Source organism: Prunus persica, chromosome G1 (assembly GCF_000346465.2).
Source record: "Prunus persica cultivar Lovell chromosome G1, Prunus_persica_NCBIv2, whole genome shotgun sequence".
NCBI lineage: Eukaryota > Viridiplantae > Streptophyta > Magnoliopsida > Rosales > Rosaceae > Prunus > Prunus persica.
The window spans coordinates 40,945,532-40,969,923 of NC_034009.1; the positions used below are offsets into that span (position 1 = coordinate 40,945,532).

General features: G+C 36.7%; 4 protein-coding genes across 5 annotated transcripts; 2 read left to right on the forward strand and 2 right to left on the reverse strand.

Annotated features, from left to right (window-relative positions):
* On the forward strand, positions 434-4,848 carry LOC18793648 (metal transporter Nramp5). Its single transcript, XM_007225717.2, has 13 exons — positions 434-698; positions 793-871; positions 1,159-1,199; positions 1,353-1,431; positions 1,710-1,814; positions 1,937-2,046; positions 2,137-2,318; positions 2,445-2,514; positions 3,073-3,246; positions 3,571-3,675; positions 3,774-3,905; positions 4,016-4,111; positions 4,247-4,848. The coding sequence occupies exons 1-13, from the start codon at positions 558-560 to the stop codon at positions 4,571-4,573; spliced, it is 1,641 nt and encodes a 546-aa protein (XP_007225779.1). The 5' UTR covers positions 434-557; the 3' UTR covers positions 4,574-4,848.
* Positions 5,409-12,785, reverse strand: LOC18792149 (SWI/SNF complex subunit SWI3C). Of its 2 annotated transcripts, none has more exons than XM_020554247.1 (9): positions 11,589-12,785; positions 10,918-11,454; positions 9,496-10,040; positions 8,750-9,113; positions 8,579-8,652; positions 7,766-7,899; positions 7,403-7,476; positions 7,116-7,300; positions 5,409-6,153 (listed from the first exon to the last, which is right to left on the reverse strand). In XM_020554247.1, the coding sequence occupies exons 1-9, from the start codon at positions 11,614-11,616 to the stop codon at positions 5,689-5,691; spliced, it is 2,406 nt and encodes an 801-aa protein (XP_020409836.1). In that variant the 5' UTR covers positions 11,617-12,785; the 3' UTR covers positions 5,409-5,688. The 2 variants fall into 2 exon arrangements, with proteins under 2 accessions (XP_020409836.1, XP_020409835.1); XM_020554246.1 differs by having other exon boundaries at positions 9,496-10,043.
* LOC18793784 (N-glycosylase/DNA lyase OGG1) lies at positions 14,005-16,340 on the forward strand. Its single transcript, XM_007222537.2, has 3 exons — positions 14,005-15,107; positions 15,237-15,447; positions 15,659-16,340. The coding sequence occupies exons 1-3, from the start codon at positions 14,314-14,316 to the stop codon at positions 15,911-15,913; spliced, it is 1,260 nt and encodes a 419-aa protein (XP_007222599.1). The 5' UTR covers positions 14,005-14,313; the 3' UTR covers positions 15,914-16,340.
* On the reverse strand, positions 16,468-22,771 carry LOC18789089 (beta-galactosidase 16). Its single transcript, XM_007221922.2, has 20 exons — positions 22,582-22,771; positions 22,229-22,484; positions 20,696-20,791; positions 20,479-20,591; positions 20,325-20,391; positions 20,140-20,232; positions 19,880-20,023; positions 19,611-19,705; positions 19,391-19,499; positions 19,193-19,277; positions 18,985-19,103; positions 18,712-18,873; positions 18,368-18,549; positions 18,199-18,287; positions 18,008-18,117; positions 17,758-17,850; positions 17,551-17,658; positions 17,224-17,369; positions 16,783-17,137; positions 16,468-16,658 (listed from the first exon to the last, which is right to left on the reverse strand). The coding sequence occupies exons 2-20, from the start codon at positions 22,397-22,399 to the stop codon at positions 16,551-16,553; spliced, it is 2,445 nt and encodes an 814-aa protein (XP_007221984.2). The 5' UTR covers positions 22,400-22,484; positions 22,582-22,771; the 3' UTR covers positions 16,468-16,550.

Here is a 24,392-nt window from a genome sequence, read left to right on the forward strand (position 1 = left end):
AGACACTTTTAATTATGAGACTATACAATTTAAATTATTATCTTAGTTGTCTATGTCTAACCCATAAGTAATGTAAAGAGAAATTAAGAAAGAAACAACAAGAAGAGCATATCAATCCCACCCAATACCATACAATATTAAATTGGAGTGTGCAGTCTATCTATAATTGGAACAAATTAAAGATATAATATTAGTTATAAAAATAAAAAATAAAAAATAAAAAATAAAAAAGGATGTAAAAAGAAAAATAAGATATATAGGTTAGTGACCTGTCGTTTATGCCACGTCGAGGAAGACACATTAGAGTATAGCTAGCGACTACACAATTGTCCACAAACCAGGGAAGTGGGTGGGTTCACAGTCTCCATGCATTATTAATAATAATATTAATTAATTCATGCAAGAGCTACCTCTATATATATGTATGTACATGTATATCTTTGTTCATATTTCCAAGCATCGTTTCAATCAATTAGCTAGCTAGCTTATTGACTGCCAAGAGAGAGAAAATAAAAGGAGAGAGAGAGAGAGAGAGAGAGAGAGAGAGAGAGAGAGAGATGGGAAGCCAAGAGCAGCAGCAGAGAGTGAGTACAGATGGAGGAGCTACACGCATGGCAGCCATCTATGCAGAGGCCACACCACCACCCACCAAACACTTCGACGTTGACCATAACATCGACCCCAAAGATGATCAACAGGTCTGATACAAATCAAATTACATTGGACTTCATTTTGATTATTTTGTCAACATATCTGAGTTTGTTTTTGTTGATTAATTCTGATGATCTTTAGAAGCCTGGATGGAGAAAGTTTCTAGCACACGTAGGCCCTGGCTTCCTTGTCTCTTTGGCCTACCTTGATCCTGGCAACTGTAAGTCTCTCTCTCTATACATACATGTAACATTACATTGTATATACACGAACAATGTTCTTTTGCCGTGGCAACACATATCAGACTGCCAATTCGAACTATTAAGTCGGTTAAATTCTTAACTGAATGCGCAGTTTAAATTCATAATTTCATAACATAAGTCTAGCAAGAGAATATTACCGTGTGTATATAAATAGCTCTCTCCACCGCTTATATGTACAAGTGTGTATATATTTTTTGTTCCTATTAATGACAAAATTTTTGTTTATGACATCATAATCTCACAGTGGAAACTGATCTGCAAGCTGGAGCCAATCACAGATACGAGGTAAAATAAAACCCACAAAGGCAAAAGGAAAATTAAAAGCAAACATTAAAATAAAATATAAAAAGAAAAATCCTGAAGAGTTGTTTGCATTATTTAGCATGCAAAAGAAAAAGGTTAGAGCAGTGGTCTTATCATAAATTTTGCTATTTTCAGCTGCTTTGGGTGATTCTTATTGGATTGGTCTTCGCTCTCATAATCCAATCGCTTTCAGCAAACCTTGGCGTGACCACCGGTACGAAATAGGACAAAACTATTTCTTAACTCAATAATAGCAAATATATATTTATATATACAGATTTTATCACAAAAAATTTCGGTGTTATTAGAAGTGGAACCACTCATTATCAAGTTTCCGATATATGACTTTATATTCTTCAACATCGTTTATAATTAAAATGAAAGGGAGAATAGAGATAAGATAGAAAGTTTGAGAGAAAATAAACTGAAGATTATATTGTTTTCTTACCATTTTAATAATAGTAATTAATTAATTTAATCTTGAATTTTCAGGAAAACATTTATCAGAATTATGCAAGGCGGAGTACCCACAGTTTGTGAAGTATTGTCTGTGGTTGCTAGCAGAAGTTGCCGTCATAGCTGCTGATATACCCGAAGGTAAAATATATTAACTCAACTAAAAAAATCTAATTTATAATTTATGTTTTTCTGTCTTTAATTTGTATAATTTTTTTAAAAAATTAAATTTTCTAATATTGATTCTTAATTTTGGCATGTAGTGATTGGCACAGCCTTTGCACTAAATATACTGTTCAACGTTCCGGTTTGGACCGGAGTTCTCCTCACTGGTTTTAGCACTCTCCTTCTTCTAGGCCTGCAGAGATATGGGGTAATTTCAATTAGTCTCATGCTGCAAATTAATCCAAGTTTAAGAAATTAATTTAATATTTTGGTGACATTATATTATATGCATGGGCAGGTTAGGAAGCTGGAATTGTTGATAGCAGTGTTGGTGTTTGTCATGGCTGCCTGTTTCTTTGGTGAAATGGGTTATGTGAAGCCTCCAGCATCTGGTGTGCTCAAAGGCATGTTTATCCCAAAGCTCAATGGCCAAGGGGCCACCGGAGATGCCATTGCCCTCTTGGGTGCCCTCGTTATGCCGTACGTTCCATAATCTTTGGTTAGACAAATACTTATGTCGTCAAACTATATTTTAAATATCTCAAATTTAACATACAATCTGACAAGAAAACATTTCTCGTCTCATCTCTAATTTATTTTTGACAGGCACAACCTTTTTCTCCACTCAGCTCTTGTGCTTTCTAGGAAAATTCCAAAATCTGTCCATGGCATCAACGTAAGCCCCATTTGTTAATTAGCTTTCATTTTCAATTGCATTAGTACTAGCCATAAATAATTAATGCATATAACTTTGAATGATATGAAGATCCAAGTCGTTGGGTGAAAATCTCCAACAACTAAAAAATATATAAATTATTAACTCATTGTTTAGAACACTTATCAATATATATAGAGAGAGATTTCATTGAGGAACACTTTTATAGGACTTACTCCTTATTGTATTTCACTAATTTAAACCATTTATTTTGTAGATATTCATTCAAAGATCATCTCTATAAAAAAAATCACTTGAATTCGATATAATTTGATCACTCAATTAAATGATTGAAATTTTAGTTTGATTTTTCTTTGTGAGTGAGTGACATGCATGCATCTTCTTTCCAAAAGTAAAATCCCACACAAAGATTATTAAAAATAATTGAAAAAAAAAGTCCTCATAATTATTATAATATAAGAAAGAATTTAAAAAAAAAAAATCACAAATAAAGTGAAGCTTGCTAATTTGGTAAACTGTTTGTTTAATTAACACTAATTCAATGTTATGTTGTTGCAGGACGCGTGCCGATATTTCTTGATAGAGAGTGGATTTGCATTATTTGTAGCATTTTTAATTAATGTTGCCATCGTCTCTGTATCCGGCACCGTTTGTCATGACACCAACCTCTCTGATAAGGACACCAAAACTTGCAGTGATCTTACCCTCAATTCTGCCTCTTTCCTTCTCCAGGTAAAACTCACCACTTAACCTTCATTTTACTATAATCTTTATAAATAAAATAAAAACAATCTTATATACATGGTAACATTTTGTTACCGATATATATTTGACACGTTATGTTACTTGAATCATGGCCTGTTTGTTATTGTGAAAGTACTTTTTTATGACTCTGAAATGTTTTTGAAATTTTCACCCAAAAGCTTACATAAACACTTTTAACCGTCATAAAGCGTTTTCAGCACTTCCAAAAACATAATACGCGAAAAAAAAAAGTCTGACAATGGAGTATTTCCGAATATAAAACCAGATAACTAATCTCTTTTGTATATGCAGAATGTGCTGGGACGGTCAAGCAAAGTCATTTATGCAATTGCACTATTAGCCTCAGGCCAAAGCTCCACAATTACAGGCACATACGCAGGACAATTTGTCATGCAGGTTAGTTTTATGTTTTACTAATTATGTGAACTTAAGCACTTTGGAAAATTACTATAAATTTGTTTGAAAAATGACATAAAAGTGATGCTGATTTACAGGGTTTCTTGGACATTAAGATGAAAAAATGGGCTAGAAACCTAATGACCAGGTGCATAGCAATTACACCCAGTCTCATTGTTTCCATTATCGGCGGCCCTTCAGGAGCAGGCAGACTCATTATCATTGCATCGGTTCGTTGACTGGTTTTATATAAAACTAATGATTGTTTTTTGAACAAATTTAAATTTAAATCGTACTGAAATATAATTAATTAAAGGGCAAACTTTTATGTATTTTGCAGATGATACTCTCTTTTGAACTCCCATTTGCTCTAATCCCACTACTCAAATTCAGCAGTAGCACCACCAAGATGGGACCCCACAAGAACTCAATCTATGTGAGTGTGGTCTTAATCTTAATTAGTTAATCAGTCGCCTTTTTATCAGAAGAGGTCATGAGTTCAAATCTCACGAACGTATGTATATTTTATTAACGGATACTTATATTTGAAATTGTGATTTGTGCAATGCAGATCATTGTGGTATCATGGATTCTGGGCATGGGAATCATAGGCATCAACATCTATTACCTGAGCACAGGGTTTGTGGGGTGGTTGATCCACAGCAGCCTACCAAAAGTTGCAAATGTGTTCATTGGGATCATAGTGTTTCCTCTGATGGCCATTTACATCCTTGCAGTCATCTACTTGACCTTGAGAAAAGACAGTGTAGTGACATTTATTGAGCCCACAAAGAATGACCCAGCAGCCCAAAACCAAATGGAAAGTGGAATCCCCTATTCTAGTGGGCCCCCAGTGCCCTTCAGAGAGGACTTGGCTGACATACCTCTACCCCAATAGAGGGTTATTTGAGATCCCATGCCCTTTAATTGGGCACATTTATAATTATTTACATATATATGCCTCAGGGTTTTCTTGCCCTTTAAATTGGTAATGGGTTAGACCTAGAGAAGCAGGGGCTTTTTGTTCTTGGTTGATCTTTGCATCAATGTAACATGTATGTTTGTGTTTTGTTTTATTCTATTGGGTAATAATTATCAATGTAAGGAAGAATAATCATTTAGTGTATCATATATAAAAGAATGTTACCCATTAGTCTACAGTTGCAAATTAAATTGTGCATTTGAAATTTTGGATCATGATGTTTTCCCTAGTAAAGGGGCTCATCGATTCGTTATCGGTTACCAATCTACAGTACCTAGATAGCACATTGCACATTGGAGATGTTTTAGTGATACTCAACAGATGTTTGGTATTGTCAAAAGATATAGTTTTTCTTTTAACGACATTAATTTCTAGATGCATATATAAAAGAAATTCTAAATAATTTTCCCAACAGAAGTTACTCTCTTTCGAACCAGAAGATTAAGGCAGAGGTCCAGATGACAATTCATTTTTGACTGAATTAAAACAGGCCCTACAAACTGCCGGAGGCATCATGAGTGAAAGAATATTGAAGCACTAAATGATTATTCTTCCTACACAGAGCTTAATGTAGAATAAAAGGCTTGTTAATCTTTTCTTATGACCAACATTTTGCAGTCAGTAAACCAACCAAAATCAGTTACAGGAGTCATAAATAATTCAACCATGTATTATCAGACAAGTGCAAAGTGAGTTTGGGGGAGGAAAATTTACTCTTCCAGACAAGACGAGAGAAATGAGCAGGGAAACATTTTCCAAAAGGGGAAGAAAAAAAAAATATCTGCACCAACATCACTTTCAGAAACACAATTATTTTTTGACTGAATTAATTTCTAATGATCAAATGTATGAACATACAGGCCCTACAATCTGCCGGAGGTATCTTCTATATAGAAAAAACTAAAAACTAAAAAAGAATGTGAGGCAGATTGATCGTGAATGACATCTATGTTATCCACTACTTTCAGTTACAGTGCAGAAAGCAACGACCAAAAGGAATAACCATAAACCCCAAATCTACATGTTTTCTTTCAACCTAGACCAGAGCTAGTACCTGGTACAGGCCTCAACATTGGATGATTTAGAGTCGGCTGGGCAGTCCCTGCAGCATTAAACATGGCATTTGGAGCTGATGAGGATGACTGTATGGATGTCAAGGGCATCCTCGGCCCCAACCCTAACATTGATTGGCGTGGCACAAATGGCATGTGGGGATGGATTGGTTGGTTGTTGCTGTATCCTGATACACTTGGCTGTGAAGCTGAAGGTGACATTATTTGTTGCCTACCGGTACCAGTGTTACTATTAGACATGGAAGAACCAAGACCTGCCAAACCCATAGGTGCAGTGACTCCAGCGGGTCCAAACCGAGCTGACATAAGACGGGCACGTTCACCAGCCATCCTCTGCCTAGTCTTCTCCACTTGTTCGCATTCTTTCATTAGAAAAGTTTCCACTTCTGCAAACTGCTTTAACTTCAGCTCCAATCTCTTCAACTGTAATAAATTTCACACTAGAGATAAGGATACTCATCCAATTCAATTTAAGTATGACTTCCAATAGCAAACAAATAAACCCTGCTTATGAAGATACAGGTTAAACTATAGGAGGCAGAAACTAGTCGAAACAAGTCAGGTGTTGGGGCAAATGCCATCTCCAGATGGGCTTTTGATTTTCAGAGAATATTCAGTTATCAAGAGCATATGAATGTGTGTGTTAAAATAATGTCCATAAACTTGTCTAACCATATCCCAACACTAATAAGTAAAAAAATTAAAATTTAACAGGGAAAGCAGTCCCTCTTAAAATAAAATAAGTTGTTCTTTTGTCTGAAGTTGAGTTTCAGACCAACGACACAATGAATTACCCCATACTAAAGATCTGAGGATATAAGCCGGTACTCATTTGGCCAATTATTCTCAGAGATGATCCATCCTGGAGTTGTATGCCCAGGATACTTTTTGGTCCATCAATAACCAGTTAAGGCTACCGAAACACACTAGATCAGTTGAAATAAAAATATCCAAGATACTGTATAGTATATACTGAATGCTAATCAGAACGGAATGATTTGTGTTACGACTGATACAACTTACAACAGACAAAGACAACTCCAACCCATACAAGCATGCCGATAGTCCTCTAAATCTTTCAAATAACGACACATCTCAAAATATGATTTTTAAGTATGCAGCTGAAGTCAAGATTCTAAAAAGGACCTTGTCCCTTAAGGCCTTTTTAAGAAGTTCAACTCCATCTTCGCCCATCTTTTTTTTAAAAAAATTCTGATACGAAAATCTCCATCCTCACCTATTAACAACTAACAGGCAGCAACTAATAATGAGAAGAAAAAAAAATATGGTTCAAGCCCTTTTTTTTTTCCAAATAGTAACAAGAAAAAAGTTTCAGAAAAGTATACAAATAAGAAGGAAACAGTTAAATTTAGCAGAAGCTATACCTGATGATTTATGATATTAGCAGATAGTCTCTGAATTTCCCGTTCTTCATGATCAGCAAATAATTTTGCCTTTACTGCAGCAGCAGCAAGGCCAGCTTTGGCAGCAGCTATAACTTTTTCTGCCGGTATTGGAATTGTCCCTGCCTCATTTTGACCCCTAGAACCATGTCCTGCTGTGTTCTCTTCTGAAGTTTAATCCATGAATAACTGGAAGAGTGAGTGAGAGAGAGAGAGACAGAGAGAGAGAGAGAGAATATGAAAAAGAACACAGGAAACTCCATGCCTACCCTTCTGCTGAAGTGAATTTGCAATATTTCCGTGAGCACCACCTTCTCTACCATGTATGCTCTCGGGGTTCATCCTTCATAGGTGAAAAATAAATTTTAAGCAAACGGAACAAAATTTGCAATATCAATGAAGAACATGCAACAATTAGAATGAAAAGCTTTTTGGGGGTTTCCAATGCTTTCACTAGATTACCAGTACTAGCGAACTCCTCTTTTCCTAAAAAATTTAGTAAATTAACCGAGCTAAAAAAATCCTCTATGAGCAAAAAAAAATCCCAGGGAATTATTTTGATATGACAAACATAAAATGGGGGGCTTTAAAGTTGAATTCCACTGTAAAACATTATAACAAAGAGAAATCACCTATGTCCTGATCCTTCCATCTGCAAAATACTGCCAGAAGCAGATACACCATTGTCCTCAGAAAATACCGTCAATGCTGCATGGGCACAAGATGCAGCAACTCTTGGCCCAACAGAAGAGGCCAGAAATGCAACCTACAAACATTTTCAACAAGTTAGCTGTGTAAGAACACAAGTGAAGTCTGGGAAAACCTTTATCTCTTTCATTAAATGTGCATTTATAACTCAAGAACACATGTTAAGTCTGGGATCTCTGTCAAGTTTTATATCATATTCCTTCGTTTTTATTTCACAGGTTGTAGGGATAAGATATCCTTTCCTCTGTACCACTCTCTCAAGAATGTAAAGGAATTATGATAAAGTAAATTCTTTGCAACCTCAGAATAACTGTAAATAATGTATGGTCCTAGTCCCAGCCACACAATAAGAATGAAAAAGAACCAAGGAAAAGTCTTACAAGACTCCCACAAGCATGTATGCATTCATCATCTGAGTTGGTAACTTAGAAACAAATACACTCAGTTTATTACCATAATTGCCTCTCTATCAAAATATTTATCCGGATTGCATAGTCGGTCTACATCTGTTTGAAGTATTTCCACTATCCAAACAGATGAAAAAGTTGCATCACGCAAGAAATCATACTTCAGTTCTCTTTGATATTGGGGGTGTTAAAAATTAAACAATTAAATAATTATACAATCTTGTTTTCTGTAGCGTACTTGGGACAGTACCTTTTCAGAATACACGTTCACATGTTTCAACTGAATTACAAGAAAATAAAGGACCATGATGCATCAGATTAGTCACCTACCAGGGACATGACTGGATTCCCAGAATTCGCAAATGGGAACCTGCTTTCAGAATCAACATCTTGTGGGCAGGATCCTAAAAAGAAATTGAGAAAGAAAAAAAAGTTGGCATATAAGGTCTAATATACATCAGGATAACTTGAAGGATGAGAACCATAAGTAAATAAGAACACCTGCCGTATCCCCATTTGAGTTTGAATGAAATCCTCCACGACCATCTCTATCTGACGAGTTGGAAGACATGGACACGCCTGGAACTTCAATATTTTCCAGCAGGCCATCCTCCACAGGCAAACGAAGAAAATGAAGGATGCATTGTGCTTTTGACTTTGTACCAACATGGTCTGCAATTTCATTCCAGTTCTCATTGTACACTTCCATTGCCTCAAGCAGCAGAAGGGTTTCTTGATCAGTCCAATTCTCCCCATCTGTATCACCATAATCTTTTGTTGAATCCACCCGTATGAAATCTATGCTTGAATGACCAACCACAAATCTTCCCTCATGGAAGCAATTAGAGCACATAAGTACATCAACCTGAAAAATAAGATACCAATCAGTTAGTATAGTGAATAAGAATTCAGCCAAACTATACTAAGCATTAATCTAATTAATTGGGATCAGCTATAAGGATACATCATCGCCATTCAAGCTCATCTAAATAATTGGGTTCAGATATAAGGATCCATTGTCTCCATTCAAGCTCATCTAAGATGACATGTTTTCTTTTAAACATATAAATACAACTCCATCTACATGTTATCTTTTCGTTCATTTAATTATGGGCGTTAAATTTTTGTGTCACATGTTGGGGTAGTAACTTCCTGCAGTTTCATTCATCCTTTGAAGGAAAAATACTATCCTTTGATAAAATTATGGACAGGAAAAACATAATATTATTGAGATGATAGAGATGTACCTCCTTCTGTGACTGATAGTATACATCAGGAAGAGAACAAGAACAATGATTGCAATGATTTTCAGATAGACGCTTCCGAATTGTGTTGTCCAAATCAGAGACATCATCATCATCATGACATGGCAAAGACGAATAAACATCAGCTGCCTTAAGCCTACATCTGGGCTTGTCAAATTTGATTAAACTATCAATGGATTTTAGAGCAGCTGATGGCACATGAATTTCACCATTTAGCTCCTCCCTTAAGTAGGAACTGCCACTCCAAGGCTCTCGACTCGGTGCTACAGCACAGTAATTGATAATTCCCCAGTGATCCAGAAAACGAATTATTCGAGTCAAATCATCAGAACTTAGACGACCTGCTAATGCTAATCTACTGCAATCAGAAAATGCAAGTCTCTTCTCTGGATTTTCCATGTATTTAGCAACAATTTCGTTCCTACATTGCATGTATATCTCAGGAGTATGATCTGACGATTTTCCTGAGAAAAAATGCGGCACCACCTGTCTCTCTAGTCGATGCACTGTGGCTGGTGAAAACCAATCTGCTAACAGGAGAATTCCACAAAAACAGAAATCCATATTTATATGCATATATATACTCAGAAATGCATAATAAGCATGTAGCTTTAACACATCCACCTTCCAAGCATTTGAGGAAAAAAAACGAATCAATTATCTTGTTAAGGCCCTACAGATGATGGAAAATAAAGAATCTACATGATACCGACTTCATATCAAGGAATCCAAGGCCTATTTCCAGAGTAAGTTCCAAATCCTTTTTAGAGACTAGCTTCCTCTAAACCCAAAAGTAAATCTTTTGTCTGGGTGCAAATCAGAAAAAAAAAGCTCCCTTTATGTCCTTTTCAGATCATATAAATGTTATAATTTGAGTCCAGGTCAGCACCACAAACAAGTGACAAGTGTTGACTCAGATCAGTTAAATTATTTGCCTACCATGATGATTCCGCATAAAAGAGTAGTTTACCGGTGCACAAAATGCTTTTTTTCAGATAAAGAAACCTCCTAAACAGTTATTAAATATCAAATAGCAATCTCATCAAAACTTTCCAACTGTTTTCTAATAGAAGATTTGCAGCAAACAAAATTCCGACAATTAGTCATTTCTTCAAATTAAGATCCTACAGATGATAAAAAATTAATTGCACAAACCCAGCAGCAGTTCATAGTGAAAAACGAGTAGGCAACAATTAATGCAACACATCAAATACCAAAATTCCACTCAAGACACGACGTAGTAGAGTCCTAAGCGTAACCGAATTTTGAAAACAACCCAGAATTCAGGGAGAGTTTATTATCACATAAAAACCCAGAAATTCTACAACTTTAGCAACTCTTTGCCACTTTCTACAGCTCACAAATAACTAGACACAAACAAATAGTTAACCAACATATACATACCTGCGTGCATTGGAACCACATGAACTCTGTTCCCAAACCGCTTAACAACGCCACGGCCTTCCATAATCGACGGCGGAGTGACCACGTAAGACGACCCGGCACCATCTGCACGGTCCGGATCCAACGCCGGACTATCGGCGGGCACCGCGGACAACGCCTGGAGCTGACCATACGACACATTCTCTAAGACAATCGGGCTGGTGGGGCCCTTGGCGTCCCCGCCGCTGTGATTGGCTCGCTCGAGCGCCACAATTGCAAGAACGGACGAGTGGGGCCTGTTCACGGTGCGCAAAACGACGGGAGGGAAGTCGCTTTGGCGGACCCCACCGTCGAGGACCTCGGTCTCGTGAGGGCCGGGATCCGGTGCGGCACCGGATTGGGGGTTATGGTGGGGATCCTCTGAAACGTCATCGTTCTGTTCGAGGTCGTTGTCTTCTGCGGCAGCAACCGCGTCGTCGTCTTCGTCGTCGTCGTCCTCACGTTTGCCTCTGCGAATTTGGGGGTCGCGCTTTCGCTTCCTCCATTTGCCGCGGGAGTCTGCAAAAATTCAAACATTGTTGAAGTGAAAAACCAAAATTGTGAATTGTGAATTGCTGTGTATATAATTAATTGCAATGTAAAAGTTTGAATTTTTAGAGAGAGAAAGAGAGAGGGTTTTAGGTTTGAGTTACCTGAAGGGAATGAAGGAGAAGCTGGCATTTTTAGGAGAGAGAAGGAATTGGAGACTTGCTGGGACTTTGATTGGCGCAAAAATAGAATCAAAGGCAGAGAGACACACACAGACAGACAAGGGACAGAGAGAGAGTGAGACAGAGAGGGAGAGAGAGTGTGTAGGGCTTCCCTTCTCTGTTTTTCAACTGTGTGTTTTGCTTTGCTGAGCAAATTCTAGTTTTCAGGTTTTTTCCTCCTTTTTTTTCTTTTCTTTTTGCTTTTTCGCTTCTTTCTTTTTTCTTTTTTTATATTCTTACCGCGCGTGTCATTCATGCACTAAATGAGTAGTTTCGATAAAATTTCATGTTAGTGCTCGCAACGCGTGGCGTTCATGCACTGAATTAGTAATTTCAGTTCAACAAAACCGTTCGGCCATGTTTGGTATGCTTCACTATGCCTCACTGGACTGGATTGGATTAAACAATACTTGAAACCCATGTTTGGTAAGGGAGGGGATTATCTTAAATGAGATTATATAGTCCAATAGTTTAAAAAAGCCCGGACTCGCACAGCTAATATAGTGAGCCCAAAATTGGGTTCGCAAAATAGGACGCTCGCTATTTTGAACACGCGAGTCCGACTTCCTTATCGCTTGAATCAAAACCCCACCACAGATCCAATCAATGAAACCCAACGCTCATCGCTCTACCCTGGATTTCTTCTCAGAACGATCTCTCTTTGCACCCCAGCAACTAGCAGAATCCAAAACCATCTCTTTTCGCCATCTGAGTCCAATTCGTAGTAGTTCCAAAGAAAAAAAGAAAAGCAAAAAATAATGAAACCAGAAACAGAGAGAAGAAAGAAGGAAAAAGGAAGAAAAGAAAAGAAGAAAAAAATATGGGTCTGTGTAATTATGATACTGCTCCTATTTGGGTAGCTTCCTTACTTACTGATGATGTTTTGGGGATGTCTAGAATCCACTTGATTTGTGTTGAGTCGGCTTAGATCGTTTTCATTCGAACGCACCATCCATTGAGCGCAGACAATGAAGACAGCAATGCTGGAAAAAATGGAGCCATCTTGCTGTTGTTGCCAAATTGCTCATCTTGGATTACAGGTTTTGATGCGTTGCTTGGTGGAGACCACAAAAAAATGAGGACGGGTTGGGAAGAGAACAGGAGAACAGGAAGAAAGGAAAGGGAAAAAAAAAAAAAAAAAAAGACGGGCTGGGAAGGAAAGGTAGAAGAAAAGGAGAAAAAAGGAAAAAATGAAGAAAGGATAAGATAGTTTGGCTTTTAAAAAATATTAAAATTTATTTGTTTTATTATTATTTATTTTAAGGTCATCCTTAATTAAAAGTAAATATTAGAATTTTATTTATTTATAATTAAAATTAATTATTAAAATAATTATTTTTTACTCCGACACAACTCCAAACATAGGTCTTCACTATTTTCACAATCCAGCTTCTTAGTTCGACGCAGCACCATAGGTCAGTACTTAATCCAGCTTAGTCCAGTCCGAGCTAATCCAAAACAGTCCCAGGATTTAGTCCAGTCCATGACAGTCCGCCGTACCAAACGACCCCTTCATGTGTAATTTATTCTATTTGTTTCTAGCGCATTCCATGTATTGAATAAGAAGTTTCGATAAGTTATTTGTTTAAACAAAATAGCTCACACTTATAATTTCTTATATTTTACATGTATGTGATGTGGTGTAGTGTTGTATCACGGCTCTTATTGTTTAACCACTAAATAAATAGTTTCGATTAAACGAAATCACTCACGTGTAATTTTGTGTCAATGCTCGCATCGCGTGACGCTTAAGCATTGAATTAGTAATTTTGATTAAACAAAACAGTTCATGTGTGATTTATTCTATTTATTTACATCGCGTGTCATTCATGTATTGAATAAGTAGTTTCGATAAGTTATTTGGTTAAACAAAATTGTGCACCCTTATAATTACTATGTACATGGTGTGGTGTAGTGACATATGTGCACTAAATAAGTAACTTGGTTAAATGGAAGCACTCACATGGATCTTTTGCTTTTTCTTTCTTTTATGAGCTTGTGGTGCATGCGCGTACACGCACTGAATAAGTAATTTGGTTAAACAAAATTACCACACATATATAAGGACGCGGTATTAGTTGTGGTTGCATATGTGTGTTCCACTTCCACTTCAACAATTGATCCTCACTCAAGTTGCCTCGATCATTTCTTATAGTCACTTTTGATGCTCAAATTGGGTTCAAGTGTCATCTTGATTCTCATTTCTTCCAACATTTACCAATTTTGTGTTTTAACTATCAAGATTAGTTAAAGGGAGAAAAAAAAACATGAGAGCATAAAATAACTATTTTATTTCCTTGCCTTTGTAGACACGAGAGAGGGCATGGAGACCCACATGTACATGAGATTACGGGTTCGGAAATGAAGCCTTTATTGTGGGCTGTAAATGTGGTGAGATTATTCCATTGCATTTGCATGTATATGCATAAGAACACACATAAGTCATTTATTTATTTTTCTTTTTCTGATGCATTCTTTTTTCTTTTCTCTTTTTTATATGAACGAAAGTCTAAACTACTTTAAATCAATCTAATTTACAAATAGAAGAACTTGAACTTGGGTGCAAGGCGCCCTCACTACCCTCACCTGGCATTGCTAATTTTTTTCTATAATTTGAGCATATTTACAAAGATTAAACACGTGTTTTATACATGGGCTTACCCATGCAATGCATAGTGATGAAGCCAGCCCAATACCCAATTCTAAATGTACCTTTTTACCCTCTTCCCCGCCTCCTCTCTCTGGGTTTGGAGGGAACTTCTCTGCAGACCTAAAATTCCCATTCCTAACTGCCATTTTCATGCTCTCACTGAACCTGAGACCCCTCTCAATCATGAGCAAGAGACAAAGACCCATTCAATCTCCTCCATCAACCCCTCCAACCCCACAAACCCACAACCCCAAAAGACCCAAAACCATCCTCAAACCCACCAAATGGGTCCCACTCAATCTCACCCAATCCGAGCTCTCCTTGCCCCTCACCTTCCCCACCGGCCAAACCTTCAGGTGGAGACAGACCGGCCCTCTTCAGTACACAGGCGTTGTTGGGTCCCACTTAGTATCCCTCAGGCACCTCGAAAACGGCGACGTTTCCTGCTGCCTTCACCACACCACCACCTCCGAAACCAATGCCAAGTTGGCCTTGCTCGACTTTCTCAATGTGGGTATTTCTCTGGCTGGCATTTGGGAGGTTTTCTCGGCCTCGGATTCGAGGTTTGCTGAGCTCGCGAGCTATTTGGGCGGTGCGCGCGTGCTTAGGCAAGACCCAGTTGAGTGTTTGATTCAGTTTCTTTGTTCTTCAAATAACAACATCCAGAGAATTACCAAAATGGTAGATTTTGTATCTTCGTTGGGGAACCATTTGGGTTCTGTTGGAGGTTTTGAGTTCCATGAATTTCCATCTTTAGAGCGCTTGTCCATGGTCTCAGAGGAAGAGTTCAGAGAGGCTGGTTTTGGCTATAGGTCTGTTTTTAATCACCACTCCATATATTTATATTGTTTGCTTCATATGCATATATTTATTTTTGGATTACTGTTATTGTTAGCTCATAATATTGAGATTTGGTTTGTTGGGTTGGTTTGTATGGGCAGGGCCAAGTACATAACTGGCACTGTAAAAGCTTTGCAATTGAAACCTGGTGGAGGAGCAGAGTGGCTTTTGTCTCTGCGTAAAACGGAGCTTGAAGAGGTGATTGAAGCTCTTTCCACATTGCCTGGAGTTGGTCCTAAGGTGGCAGCATGTATAGCTCTTTTCTCGCTTGATCAACACCATGCCATTCCTGTTGATACACACGTGTGGCAGGTATGCTCTTTACTGCTTGATGTTTCTACTTTACAAATCGCATATATGTCATATGGTGCTAGACAAGTTAATAGCTTGATGAGTTGTTGATCAACATAACTCTTTTAGCTTAGGGGTTCTTTTGCTAATGTTTAACAGTTATGTCTCTGTGTTTTGAAAATTCATAAAGTGCTGATGTGTGGATGGTTTTTTTCTTGATGGGCTGAGTAAGATTGCTACTAGATACCTCATACCTGAGCTAGCAGGTGCTCGTCTGACACCTAAGCTCTGTGGCCGTGTGGCGGAGGCATTTGTGAGTAAATATGGGAAATATGCTGGCTGGGCTCAAACTCTGCTTTTTATTGCTGAATTACCTTCCCAAAAAGCCCTTCTACCAGCACATTTTTCGAATGCAAAAGAGAGTAAAGCTGCAAAGAAGAAGGATCGTAAATCACACACTGCAGTGGATACTTCAATAGTTGATTAACATGACTTGACAATTGGAATCTGCATGTTTGAGTTAAAACCTTCTAGTTCGATGATTGCATCACACTGACAATGTGCAAGATGATTTTCTCCAAAACAATTTAACTCCTCCTCGCAAATCAGGACTCAGGAAGATGAACAATAGTGAAATATAAGCTGCTTATTGGAAGGTGAGGTCCAATTGCATTCTATGAAATTTGTCACCTGTTCCTTTCAAAGTTTATGCGCTCATTCTCATTCTTGTGTACCTTGCACTTTCCTCTGTATCATTACTGCTTGCGAACATATATTTCTAGGCGGTCATATTGTTGAGAATAACTTAGATTGGAATTGATGCTTGTTCAAACATTATTTGTATCTGAATCCAGAAGTTGTAGATACACCCACTTTATTTTATGAATCAAGTGTCTTATCTTTTTTTGGGTAAACAGCCAAGTGTTTGTCTCACCGCTGGTTTAATGTAGGAACTTGTTCGGAGGTACATTTTATTATTTGGAATTTTTTTCCTTAGTATCAGGTGTAGAAATGAATCATTTGCCAACATGATTAGAGAAATACTTGAATGAGAAGCTTAGCAACCAACCGAAATTTATTGCCAATTTAATATAATGACACCTCAATCCAAAACTATACTTGCATCATGTGCATTGTGCATCAACCAACAAAGTTTTACTGATGCTTGGGCATGGATCACCAAACTTTTGTAATGATACTGGGATGGAACATCTCCTCTTCCCTAGACAAGCCTGAAAATTTAAACCATGATTAGAACATGTAAACATGGAGAAGATAAGAAGTTCTTTTGTGTTTTGGGAAACCAAATGAAGCACTGAAACTACGCAAAAAAAAAAAAGGAAAAGAGATGCTCACCTGCTCTACAATTGCTTTGGAATTAGATGAGTGGCAGCTTCCGGTGGCATAAGTTTTACAATCACCAGAAGGGTTGCCAAAGCTTGAGAATAAGACTTTGGAGATGCTCTTCTTTGGAGGACAACTGAGTTGAATTTTTGGCCTTCTACCAAGTTTCGTTTTAGTGTTATTCTGATTCTGAGTTTTCTGAACCAACCATTTGCTGACTGGGGGTAAATGTGTTTCAGACACATGCCCACATACTTGTGTTATTGAAACTTTGTCCAGTGAAATTCCTAGGGGGTCGCCGTTTTCTTCTTCCAGGAGAACTAATAGGTTCCCGGTAGGCTTGAGGAACGATCGAGGTACATTGTACCTGAAAATTGAAAGGTATAATGTTGTGTGCCCAAAGTACTGAAATAACAACAAATATATAAAGTTGGTATGAACTGCATAGCATACCATGTCTGTGAAGGTTTGCCTTTTGGGGTTTGGAAGGAGACCCAAAATCGACCGATGCTTTGGCCGTTAACCCAGGCTTCACCCTTTCCCATGGAACCAAGATTTAATGCAATAGAGTCATGTCCTGCTGCTGCATCAAATAGAATCTGCCAAAAAGCCAAGAATTAAAGAAGTTATGCAGAGTAGAGACGATAACTTAGAGCACACCTATATAACGAAATCTAAGATATATATCTCAGTTAATTGTGCAGAATTTGATTTCTTTAAAATTGTATTTTGGCCACATTTTGCAGAACGTAGATTCAAAGAAGAATTATGTACTTTTACCTTGTACCATGTCAGTGGTTGATGATCAGAGTTTCCCAACTTACTCCATTGAACTTTACTTGATCCACTGTCGCTATGGATTTGTAACTTCTCTCCATCCAGCCCAACCTTCATAAAACAAAATATAAATTTATGGAAGGGACATTTTTAAGGGTAAGCAAATCCAGCTTTACATTTAGAGATAAGATATGCTGAAAAGAAAATCACCTGATAGCCCCATGAGCTTTTGCTGAAATCTTGATCTTCAACCCTCACTTCATGTAATCCACCCACTTTACGCTCTAGATATGCTCCATTATCCTTCACATAAGAAGTAAATTTGACTTAAAATTCCATGCAGACAACAATGACAAATTTCAAACATAATTGTAACTTTACACTGTGTTTCTTTCCCATGATCATTGCATAAAAAAGTCATGGAGAAAATAATGGAACAAGAACTGAGATCAAAATTTACCGGTAATCCGACCATTGCACTAAGCAAGGAGATATAATTAATCCCTTTACTCAGAGTAACAGTTTGCTCCAAGGAAAAACTTTCATTCCTGTGCCTTCCATGTGCAGATCCTAAAGAACAACATAGCCTTTCCCAATAAGTATGTGAAATTGGTGATAAATGAGGAAACATAAGTGAGATACAAATTTTACCTGTAAACACTCCATTTACAAACGTATGCAAGACATGTCCATGCGATTTTACACTTAATGTAGATTGAGCATTCGAATCATGCTGAAAGCTGCTTTTACACAATGAATTGCAAGGACATCAGTAAATGGCATGGTTCAGCCAACTCCTCATTTCTAGTTAATGATTTACCTGAAAGTGTACCAAAGGTAATCAGATTCATCTTTCGTTATACTTATTTGCTCCGGTAATGCGCTTGCTCGCAATGTGGTCTTCTCGTAATTTGGAATAGCTTCTTTGTACTCTTCCCAGTTTTCAGCTGTATCAAACTTTTGAGTTACCTGCCATGATCTTGTCGCATGTTGTGCACTTACCTGTTGAAGGAGCCATTTCAGTAACCAAAAAATACATATGAAATATCTGAGCTAATTGCTGCTACTGTGTGGAGTTTCATGAATGATAAGGTGTGTCTATATTATGCTTTGATTTTATATATGTTGAACTCAAACATGACGTGAAATGATAAGAAGCATTACCTTTGCAGTGTTGAAGGCTACTTTTTTGCAGTCTGGTAGGATACTGATTGACTTTGGTGGCAATTGATATGAAGATTCTTGAAAGGGGACAGTGGCATGTTTAGGTCCCTTGTTCACCAAGAAAGCAGCACATTCTCCTGATTGTACTTTGAAGACATAAGCCTGGTGGAAAAACATCGAAACCGGTATGTTTTATTTTACTTAATTAGTTATGTACTTGCTCCAAAGAAACCAATCACTGCAAAGAAAATCAGTTCTCATCAGTGCTCTTACATCTTGAAGTTGGCCCAAAGAGATACTAGTTTGGTCTCCAGAAAGTAGAGCACTGGAGGCTAGCTTCACTGCAGCATGCAATTCCTTAAGATGACCCCATTTTGGTTGCCTTATTGAACCTGTAGAACTCATCAGCTAAACAGTTTCAAATATCAAATACAAGAAGATGCAAATATGCTCCAAGGAAAAAGATTGTAGAAAATCTTACCGTACTCATCAAGAGGAGCTTCATCATAATAACTAGTCACCACAAATGCAGAAGCTGTTCTTCCGAAATTGGTTCCTCCATGATACTGGATCAAAACCGTATTGTAAGTGAAAATATCGTGTCGGGTTCAATTTAATTTTATTAGTTTGATGCAGATTTGATGCATATGCTATTATGCCAGAAACAAGATGAATATACCATGTAGTAATTAACATAGCTTCCTCTGTTCTTTGCAATAAACAGCGCAACCTGATATGCAATTTCTTCAGCTGATCTTATGTATGGTTCACCACCGTACACTTGGTATCTTCAAAACCAAAAACAAAAATTTTGGCATAAGTTCAGAAAGAAAGGAAAAATAAACTTTCAGTCAGATATTATGATAAAGACAGGCATATCAGGAACAATGAAGACATACTGGCTTGTCCAGTTCTCTGTCCAAAGTGATGGCTTATTAGGGGAATTAGGACCAGCAAAAGTTTCTCCACAATTCATCCCATTGCATGAGTTGATCTGCAGATTGCAGGATTCAACTTGTCAAAGAATGAGAATAAAACTGAGTTCATGGTTCGAATCGACAATAGAATATGACGATATAACATGTCAAACTGTCGAGCAAACTTCAGGAGTGCCCGTGAAAGCTTAGAAAGGCTATTGACCCTACTATTCAAAGGAAAGAAAACTAACCACAGGGTCTGGAGCATCATCTTGTTTACACATAACCCAGGGCACACCAGTTTGCTGCCCCACTGCCATGGCTGCAGCCCAACGAACATAAGGGGGTCCTCTTTCATGAAAAGCTGGTTCTACCATGTTGTACTCGTTCTCAATCTACGTACATGTATTCGATACACGTTTTAGTGTTTATTTATTTATTTTATATATGTATAAATAAATAGTGCAGATGATCAAAAAACCATTTATAAGTTTCTGCTATGGACTAAAACCTGTGACAATATAATTGGTCCACCTTGTGAAGCATACAAATTCTCTGCTTTCATCATAGTGACCATTTTCGTTGTGAACTTTTCCATTTCAGTCTGCCATTAACAAATTGATAAGGGTGTTACAAAATTTTGATTAAAGAGATAACAAAGATGTTAACCTCTTCAACAATTTAAGTTTTTTTTACCTTGAATGGTTCGTTATCAGATCGGAAAACAATGTCGGGAATGTCCCGTAACCAAATTGGCAGACCCCTGCATCACCATCACTATAGTGTTAGTTATATAACAATGTTATATTATCATACGGTCAATTTTCATAATACATTTAAAGAATCTTACCCGTACGACCATTCACTCTCAATGAAGGGTCCAATTCTAAGGCAAACATATAGGCCTTGTTTTTGGACTTCCGTAATGAAGCTTATTATATCATGTCTTCCACTGAAATCAAACTGCAAAACAAAGATTACCCAGAAGTATTATTGCATTAATTAGATTCTGAAAATGACATGAATTCATTGAAAATTTATAAACTTAGTTGAATATTTTTTCTCACCTTTCCTTGTTGGGGTTCATGAAGGTTCCAAAACACGTATGTTTGTATCACGTCTATTCCTCCTTCTTTGGCTTTGGCTATCAAAGATGGCCACATCTGAAAATGACATGAAAATTGGAAAATATATACAATTAATTTTGTATAGGTTTAAACCATAGTTTTAGAAAATGATACCTTAAATTATATGCGTTAGAAAAATGGTTACAACTTACAAATGGGCTGAATCAAATTTCTTTAGAAAAAGAAAAACTAGTATAAAACCGTGGTCAACTTGTATGCTTTCGTGACGAATTGGAGTGCTGGTAAATAAAATTTACATTTGGATTAAAAAATATTTAGATATGAGTTTTTAGTGGACTTTAGATAAGTTTTTATTACATTGCCACTTACAGAAATTTAAGACACATAGACTAGCATGATGCAATGGATACTAATTTATAACTAATGTGAATTTAATAAAGGCGTCATTAACTATAAGCATATGCCACGTCATTAACTATAATATACAACTACATATATAGGGATATACTCTAATTGGTTTTCTCTTTTATTTTTTATTTATTTTTAGAATTAAAAAAGATAATGGGTAGTTATGTTTCATAAAAATAAGATCCATTATCTGATTTTTCTTTTAATTTTAGTTTTTTTAATATGAAAAAGTGTGAATTTACCATATTATCCTCATTTAATTAATAATTTCAATTCTTAATGTTTGCATTAATCAAGGCTAGTATTTTCTAGTATTTTGAATGTTTCACCATTCTCTGTCTTTTGCTTTATATATATCTGTCTTTTGCTTTATATATATAGATATATATTAATACAAACGATAGTCTAAACTAAATGGGAAGGAGTTTTTCATACACACTATCAATGTATCATGGAGGTTCGAATCTGAGACTATTAGTTAGTCTACAAGAGACCATTTTTCTATTGAACTAGATCTCGTTCACATAAAATTTGAATTTTAGTAATTTGTGAATGTTTATCATTTACACGCATTTTCTACAAATCATGCAGAAACTAGCTGCAATTTTCTCCGCAAGAAAATATCTTTCTTGGAAGAGAGCCCTTGTCTTTTTCTTCCCCTTGTTTTTTTTGGGGTTGTGTGGCGGTTTTTTATCTTCTTGTTCTTCCTTTTACTTCCACAACTAAAGGGAAGAAAACTCTTATTTTCTCAACTAAAGCAGGAAAGACCATTATTATATAAGTCATAGTTTGGCTCTTTTTGCATTATGGATTCTAGACTTTAATAAGCTTTTTCATTCCTTTGCATTATCTTTAAATGACCTTTAAAAAATTATAAATAAATAAATAAAAGAATATGAGAAAATGTAGAAAAATAAATGGCAGCAGAGAATCCCGCTCTGCTGCTGCACTCACCTACCCCAAAACAATGAGAAATGAATGATTTTGTTTCACAAAGCAAAACCCAGAATTTGGATATTCAAGTAAAAATGGAAATGAAAACCAATCAAGCAAACAATTATCAAGAACAAGAATATAAATCATTATGTAATGCAATAAGGGTACCTCAGGAGTGCTTCTGGGATAATGAATGGAACCAGAAAACAGAATTTTGTGTTGGCCATCTATAATCAAAGACCTTGCATCATATGTGACACTGCCAGCCTCAGAGTTGCAGACAAGGCTCATCTTTGACAACAAAGCAAAGCTGCACAGAAGAAGCCACACCATCTCCATTTATGCTAGAAAAGCTTGTACAGAAGTATCTCAGAGTCTAAGAAAGGTCTCAAAATTCCTCCAACTCCTTATTGGTTGCAGACTTCTGAGCCCAGAAAAACAAAGTGTTTTAAAATTTTGTAGCAGATTCTTATTGGGATTGTCTGAGATGGCCAAAATTTTAAAAGAAAAAAAAAACTTACTCAGTGGCTCAGAACAGAAGAAGTAGGCACGTTGCAATGGGCCTGCAGAAATCAATTTGTCTCTTTCACTGAGTATGTTTAGGTCTCTTTTTTTTTTTGGTAGGGACTTAGCTTTCTCTGCTATGAGATCAGAGGCTTGGACCCTTCACTGGCTCCATGCCTTTTTGAGTTTCTTCAACAGCTCCTCTGCCTAGTTCCTACTACTTATAAAATGTTTGTCTTGTCTTGGTCACCAGGGGCATGTATGTATGTATGTATCATGTATGTATGTATGGATATGTCTAGTGTTGGGATTTTAGACTCGAAATAATAATAACCATTTTTGCTTTCTAGCTAATTCAATTCCATTAAACAACCTGCTCCTTTTGGAATTCACGGGAAATGGAATCAAGAATTACCAGATTTATTTAGTGGCATAGGTGGTCGAAAATATATGCAAAGTGAAGCCATTTTTTATTTATAAAATGGCAATATCTAATTGCAGAAAAATATTGTAAATCTAAACCACATATTTAGATAAAAATCGACTGTAATTAATAGTTCCGATTCGCAGTCAGATAATATAATATTTTCCTATATATACACACATATATGATATTATCCTCATTATTATGCGTAGAGTTTTTTTTGGGTCGGATTGCTAGAAAAGGTATAACAAGTTGTTAGAGAGAGAGAGAGAGAGAGAGAGAGAGAGAGAGAGAGAGAGAGAGATATGGTGCTGCAGCACGCCAACTTGGTTTTGCATGGTGGATTTTCCTATATGTTTATACACTGTCACCACAAACAATTTCATGAATTATGGTTTTTTAATATAATTTTGTTGAGTAATATGCCATAATTTGGGGGATTTGTAAAATGAAATTTGAGAATATACATTGGTTAGAAACATATATATGAAATTGCTCCTCAATAAAGGGGAAAATGATATCTCTCAAACAGAAAGATGAATCAAATCCCATACACATTTACTGCCCCTGCCAAATAACTCAAGCAAATAACTGAAATATTAATTACAATTAAGAACGTTTTAATTCAAATATATGCAACTTGGCGTGCACAGCAGACAATTGGATTGGCGTTGAAGTTTGTTGTGACAGGTTGAAAGATTAATGCTATACAAGTCAACTTATTATATTAACTATCAGAAATGTTTTATTCGTTTTCCGTTTAAGCCCACTTTAAATTTTATTTATTCAAAATAAATAAGAAATTGTCACATTAATCAATGTTCAGAAGTTTGTCGAACATCTATATCTTAAGTTTGTATCTTATAACACGGCATGGGTGGCTGCTTGTTTTAAGGGACAAAACGTGAAGCATACTCAGTGTCAGTCCTCTGTAATTGACTTGCATTGCATATATAACCACGAGCTAATATATATATTATATGGTTCTTTAAAGTAACAAGTAGATGACCAAAAGGGTTTCGAAAGCTGAATTACTTGGGCCTTTTGCCATGCATGATCAGCATGATGCATATGTTTTCGGTTTTTCTTTGGCTGTATATCTCAACCCTGCGTGATCACTGCGGTGTTTGGATGAAGCATCCTGCTTGTTAGTTATACGTCCACATACTTTTGTTGTCGATACACTATCTATACAGATATCATACCAAGACTTCACGTTATCTACTTCAAATACAACTACTATATCCTATAGGTTGTTCCTATCTTTAAAAGCCGGGATTTTTTTATTTTTTATTTGGACGAAAGCTTTAAGCTAGGATTGGGTTTTTAGTATTGTACTTGTCTTAAAGGGGACGATAGCATATTAAACTTATACACATAACACATATACTAGGACTCGAACCC